Source organism: Triticum aestivum, chromosome 4B (assembly GCF_018294505.1).
Source record: "Triticum aestivum cultivar Chinese Spring chromosome 4B, IWGSC CS RefSeq v2.1, whole genome shotgun sequence".
NCBI lineage: Eukaryota > Viridiplantae > Streptophyta > Magnoliopsida > Poales > Poaceae > Triticum > Triticum aestivum.
In genome coordinates this window covers 282552048-282559026 of record NC_057804.1, presented here as the reverse complement: position 1 = coordinate 282559026, position 6979 = coordinate 282552048, and the positions used below count along the sequence as shown (strand labels likewise).

The 6979-nt window shown below is 42.8% G+C and overlaps 1 protein-coding gene across 1 annotated transcript; it reads left to right on the top strand.

Moving 5' to 3' along the window:
• Positions 1-1265: 1265 nt before the first annotated feature.
• On the top strand, positions 1266-6755 carry LOC123091993 (ER membrane protein complex subunit 4). The gene is made up of 6 exons (XM_044513630.1): positions 1266-1522; positions 1616-1672; positions 1920-2073; positions 4347-4444; positions 4525-4590; positions 6370-6755. Exons 1-6 carry the CDS (start codon positions 1403-1405, stop codon positions 6406-6408), a joined length of 534 nt encoding a protein of 177 aa, XP_044369565.1. The 5' UTR covers positions 1266-1402; the 3' UTR covers positions 6409-6755.
• Positions 6756-6979: the final 224 nt, after the last annotated feature.

Below are 6979 nucleotides of genomic sequence, written 5' to 3'. Positions count from 1 at the left end.
ATACTCCAGCGTGGCACTATGAAACGTCCGGGCATTTCTCTGTCCGTAGTGCGTACAAGCTTGCATATAATTTGAAGCACTATAATAACAACCTGACCGGAAGTAGCGCTGCTCCAAAGGGGGACAAGAATATGTGGAAGTTGGTGTGGAATGCTGATATCCCAAATAAGGTCCGGTCCTTTGGTTGGAGGTTGACCTATGATAATCTTGCTACAAAGCAGAATAAATACAAAAGGAATCTGGAGATTGATAGTACGTGCAATATTTGTGGTATGGCAGACGAGAACAATTTTCATGCTGTGGTGGAATGTACCAAAGCCCGTGCCTTAAGAGATCAGTTGCGAAGGGTGTGGGATCTTCCCGGGGAAAAAGTTTTTATTTACAATGGGCCTGACTGGCTTCTAATCATCCTTGCAAAAATCAAACCAAGGCAGCGTGATTTGGTGCTTCTAATGTTCTGGCGTGCTTGGTTCCTCCGAAATGATGTGGTCCACAACCAAGGAAAGAGCTCCATTATAGACTCGGTTAGATTCCTGCCAAACTTCTCTGTTACTTTTTGGGGTGAATGCCTCGCTACTGATGACAAAGGAAAGAAGCCGGTTGTTGCGCCTTTTCCTCAGAAGTGTCATATGTCAGTGTTGAACAAACCTGGTCCAAGCCATGCTGGTATGTCTAATTGGATTAGACCTCCTGTGGGATGGCTGAAAGTAAACACAGATGTTGCGTTTGTGGCCATTTCGGGTGAATCTAGTGCTGGGTACATTATAAGAGACTTCATGGGCAGACTTGTTAGAGTAGAGGGCGTAAAACTCCATCCCTGTGCAAGTGCCGAAGAGGCTGAAGTTTATGCGTGTGTCACGGGGCTGAAGGCTGCTCTTGACTTGGGAAATGATAAGATCATCGTTGAATCTGATTGTGCTGCAGTTATTTTGAACATTCTCTCCCCTGCAACCCCTCTTGCAGCTTGGAGAGAGCATTATATTGTGATTAGGGAGCTTCTTCAAGATAGATCAAACATTGCCTTTCGAAAAATTGAGAGAGATGGCAAGAAAGTTGCTCATGAGTTAGCCAAGCTAACCCAGAGCAGTGGTAGGGGGGCTGTCCGTATGGGCCAACTACCACTGGTTTTGGCGCTGCTGGTGCAATCTGATTGTAACGACTGTGATGATATTTTAATATAATTGCAATCTTTCCCCTCAAAAAAAAAAAATCTTTGGTCAAATGCAGGACCAATACGTGAATACACTACTGTACGAAGGAGCTATCTCAAACATTGACCGCTCCACTCCTGTTTGTTGAAGTTGGAGGTCGAGGCTGCCGTCTCCCATCATCCACGCCGAGAGTCCAAGCTCCAAAACCAAAACAGAACCGGTTGATCCGTCAGTAGCCGCGGCCGCCGGCGATGGAGAAGGGCAAGGGCCTCGCCCGCCGCTGGGCAGTGGAGCTCCACGACGCATCTTCCTCCTCATCCTCGCCTGCCTTCCCCGATCCTCCCGGCTTCACCAGATCTGCCCCGGAAGCGGTACCCCGCCCCACCCCCCTGCCCTCTTTTCTGGAACTGTTCCTTCGCTCGCTCGGACCGTAGAATTTACGTGCTGTTTTTCTTGGCTCTCAGGATGACGCCGCCAGCGCGCGGCAGCGCAAGGAGACCGAAGCCGCCTGGAAGGGGCAGGTTCGCTCGATTCCCCGATGCTCGTCGTAGTAGTCTCCTAGCGAGATAAATCCAATGATTAGATACTCCCAGAACTGTACCAATTCAGTGTGAATTGGCCAACTTGTCTAGGTCTAGCATAGAAGCAATTGAGGAGGAACCGGATCTCAGCGCTTCCTTCTGGGCTGATTCCCCCGAGTTCACTTGCTTGATATCTCTAGGTTTTGGGCAGTCTTAATTGAAGTTTATGCGGTATTGCTCTGAGCAGAAGGCCTGGGAGGTGGCGCAGGCGCCCTTCAAGAACCTGATGATGATGGGTTTTATGATGTGGATGGCCGGGAGCACAGTCCACCTGTTCAGCATTGGCATCGTCTTCTCTGCTCTCTGGCAGCCCTTCAACGCACTCCGATCTGTCGGGAAAGGTACTGTCTTGAGTCAACTGAATTTTTAGTATGGGTTGTTAGTTCAGTTGAAGAGATTGCTAACTCTGCTACTTTAAGACCCTTTGGTCAGTCATTTCTGATTTATGTTCTTTGCCTTAGTATCGGTGTGTAGGTTAATGTTAGGAAGACTATAGGGTAATGCCTGTGATTAGTGAACAGTTATACGTGCTCTGGCTGGATGCATATTTGATTTTCATGTTCTGATATACTCCCTCTGTAAACTAATATAAGATCATTTAGATCACTAAAGTAGTGATCTAAACGATCTTATATTTGTTTACAGAGGGAGTATATTCGATTGGCCCTGATGCCTGATTGAGCAAAAGAATTTCTAATGGTTGATCACTAGGTGTTTACTCATCTGAAAATATTCTTTGTGTGCAAGTAAATTTTAGTTTAGGCAGGCTTGAATTATGAAAGAAGAATAGGTATTTTGCTAGGTTAATAAGTTATATCCCCCATGCCACAGGTTTTAGCTTATGTTGCAATTCTTATTTCTATATTTTGAATCCCATCCTATATACCTAAGAGAGTCATCTCCACTAACTTATTTATCTCAACATGCAAGCATGCCACCTCACCATACAATTATGAATGGGATACGGCCCACCTCAACATGCAATCATGCATGGGAAAAGACCCACCACGACATTCAACCATGCACGGGAAAATGTTTAACATTCAGTTATTCTACTTACATTCAATGAATATTGTTACAACTATACATAATCAAATATTTTAAGTCATATGTATTTTAAATTTTGGTTCTCATGTTATCAACCCAAATTTTCATCAACCAACTCCCGCAGCAACATGCGGTGTATCCTTTAGTTATTACAACGCACTGGGCATAGATCATGAATAGCAGAGATAGTGTGCTGCTCTGTGTTGAAGTTGCTTCTCACACCTCTATTCTCTATCATCTTGCACCCTTCCAGTCTCATAGAGGTGTATCACACACCCTATTCTGGGAGAGAACATACACATGTTACTCTTGTGGAAGAAAAGCACTTGAAACACAACAATACTGCTTTTGGCCGACTTAGCCTTTTCTTGTTCTTGCTATTATTCCCTCTAAACAAATCGGTCACAAGGATGGATTTATACAGGACACACGCAACATCTTTGATTCACTGCTTTCATGAACTCCTGCATGTTCCATCTAAGTGCATGCGTTGTCCCAGTAGACTCATGGATGCACACTGTGCCATTGCATGCAAGCAACTAATCTACTCAACGAGCGACTGTTACACCTCTTAGGAAGCTAAATGTGTAGGGTGCTATGCCCACATGCATGCACATCTCGAGTCAAGTTAACTCCAACAGTCGACTGTCAATGCTGTTGATTTCTGTAGTAAAAGTGGGTGGTAACTGATGTTACTATGAACTCAGTAAAGCATTAACATATAGGCTAGACATGTATGCACGTAGATACCGGGATTGGGGTTGTTGTTGTCAATGATGGTCTGAGTCACTCGTTGGTCGGTCTAGGTTGGCCGTCAGGATGGAACCATGTCAGCGATCCAGGTCAATATGGACAAGAAGAGGGGATAGGGAGAGATAATTAGCCTTGTTGCAAGTGATGTGTGAGCAGTTCTGGCTTACAGTAGTAACACCAATGAATAGATGTGGTGGTAGTTAGTGATGGTGAAATGTAACGGTTCAGCTAATCTTAAGCGCCCTCTCATCCATCTCCACCTGGATCAGAGACCTGGTGTTGTCCCAGCATCGAATCTGGCATGAACCTGATTGTGGATCCAGACATTGACATTGGTCTTGGTAACTGTGGACTATGTTCGCTCATACATCAAGTCGTTCTCTTCTGTGGACAACTTTAGCTGTTTGAATAATATTTCATATTGAAACACATTTTTTGACAGGGAGGATACATTTCATTATGTGTTGACCAAAACCATTTATTTGCGTATGTTTGCTCCATGGTAAAATTTAACGCAAATTTCTAAGTTATCATTGAAACTAGATAACCATCCTGATTTCTCTTGATATAATAAGTGGAAAGATCTTCTCAAAAAGTGGAAAGAACAATTTTTGTTTTTAACACTGCATGACTCACCCAGTCTGATTCTATTGGGTACAAGAAGTATATGCTTCTAGTCTATTACATATTCCAGAGATGTGCTAATGAGCCTTTTGGGCATCATGTACCAAAATATGATTACCTCATTGTCCACGTGATTCAGGATTGTGTTAATGAGCTGTTACTTTTCTTTTTTAATTATGTATCTTTGCAGTTTTTGAACCATTTAAGGACCCAAGGGTGGATACACTTGCACCTAAGTTGCTCTTCACTGCTCTCAACTTGGCCGCTATGGGTTTGGGTGTTTGGAAGGTTAGTATAATAAGAGGTTGAGCCAGAATCTGCATATATTTCTGTAAGCACTTCAGACACGTGATTATTTTGTTCTACAGCTCAATACATTGGGTCTTCTTCCAACAAATGCATCAGACTGGGTATCTTCACTGTCTCCTGCTCGGGTATGTTGCTAATACCACCGAAATTATTTGTTGCTTCTCAGTGCCTTATTCTCATTGTTTTTGACTTGTGACTAAGTATGCATATTAGGCAGTACTTTTTCATTGGCTGGCTGGTGCTCACTAGTGTTTTAAAACTATTCGCTGATAGTAGCTTGTATTGGTCTCAGTTATGTATGTATGATAGCCAGATGGAATATCGTTTATCTATTCAGGGCGCTGCACCCTTGCTATTGTTAGATATTCCTATCAACCAAGCATCCCAAAAGACCGATCTGATAGGAAGAGGAGATACAGAATAGCAACACCTCCCCTCATCTTCACATCTGACGTGTATATGGAATGATCAACACCTCCCCTCATGCCTGACTTGGGTGGAGATAAATGATTGGGAGAGATAAATGATTGGGAGAAATGCGGGGACTGAGACTTGAAGGGGGTTGTTGTATCTCCCGCCCAAGTCAGGTGTGAGGGGAGGTGTTGGTCATTCCGTATCTACGTCAGATGTGAAGGGGGGTGTTGTGTATATACACAGATTGGTCTTTTGGATAGATGGTAAGATGACTATATCTTAACAGCTACGGGGCTTGTGAACTGGGTTAAAACATCTATTCAACTAATCTCAGTAGAACATGCTTTGTCAAACAACAGTGAGATTCTGTTTACCACATTATTAAGCGGTCTAATGAGGCTGGTTGAACTGGATTACATGGTTTGGATTTTCCAGTCGGGTTGATTTTGGTGGTTTGGAATTGGTTGAAGAAGATAACAGTTCGGCTTTGGGTATGGTGTACTGAAAAACAATCTGAATTGAGTTGGGTTGTGTTGAGAATTTTTGGGTTGAGAATGGTTTCAAGTCAACCCATGGGTGGAATCTGTTTGTTCCTGTGGCTTTGAGCAGCGCACACGTTTGCCTCCTTGCCTGTGGTCGAAAACAGTGTTAGCTGCCATGGCATCCGTCCTCCTCCACCCTGGACCTTCTCCATATAATTATATTGACATCAAGCTTACCTGAATCGTTTATGCTTGCAAACAACATTAAAGATTTCTTTCAGAACTTTCTTATCTGTGAAATAATGATCATTCCCAGTAAACCATGCTATTGGGCACTGGTAGATCTTTGCGCTTCTGTTGATAACTATGTTGAATAAACATTTTCTTAAACTACATGTGCCAGATAGACACTACTACTGCATTTGGCCAGCAAAATTAATCACAAATGCATCAAAACATCTTGTGACCGGCTGCAGTAGTCTATGGCTCTTATCATTTCCTGTTTTACATGATAAAAATTGAAGCTGAAGAAGTGCTAGAAGTTATTCGTGCATTTTGCCATCGCCTTGCACTTTCCTGACCAAAGCGCACGCTGAAGCGCAATTGTGAGCTAGGTGTTCTGCTATGCCTAGAGCCTAGGTGCGCCATTTTAATAATGGTAAAAATCCATGCTCCAATGTGGTCCCCCCTGAGGTTTAATTATGGATTACCTGGATAATGATATCTGCATTGTAGTTGGCCCAACATGTCAACTAATTAGCTGAAATGAGGTTCTATTATAACCCATAATGTGTATTGAAAAATCTCGCGTTTACTGCTGTAACTTGTGCTAAATTTAATCAATTCTCACAAATTGTTAATACCTTTTTGCCTCTGGGTGCAACACGACGCCTAGTCAATAACATGCTGATTTCCAATATTGTAATAATATAGTTTGTATGGATTTGTGAATGTGTATCTGCATATGTAGGTTGCTTGAACTGATTGAATTACTTTTCTCAATGGCAGGAGGTTGAATATGCTGGTGGAGGGATCCCCTTGATGTAATTTCCCTTATGATCTTCAATTGCTTGGAGGATGGTATCTGTACTAAAGCGAAATTTCCCCTGCTGAAGGGAGAAATTTTACGCGGGTTTGTTGTATTTTTTGTTTCACATGTACCAAATTTGGATTGATATCTATAGACAAATCACAGGCTTAGCTAAAGATAGCTTGCTCCTTTTTTTTTTCTCTTCTGCTTACCATGTCTGATCCAATAGAGATGTTGCTAACTCTCCCATTCAATGTAGTGGACGAACTGCTTTTGTTTTGTTCGATAAATAGCTGTGAGATTTGTTGTTGGGTTTAGCTGGTTGAAATTGACATTTGAACTTAATGGTTTATTCTGCACGCAAGAGTGTGGTGTTTTTGAGTGGCTACCCTCCACTGTACTCTATACACGAGATGGTCAGAAAAGGAAAAAAAAGGACCAGTCAACATTCCTAAATTCTCAGTTGTGCAGCTGCATGATTTGGCGTGGCGAGCGCACACCTTGCGCTGCTGCGGCTCATCCTTCCAAGACAAAAACAATTATGTGCCAAATTATTTGCTTCCCTGCGGCAATGTTGAAAGCTTACCG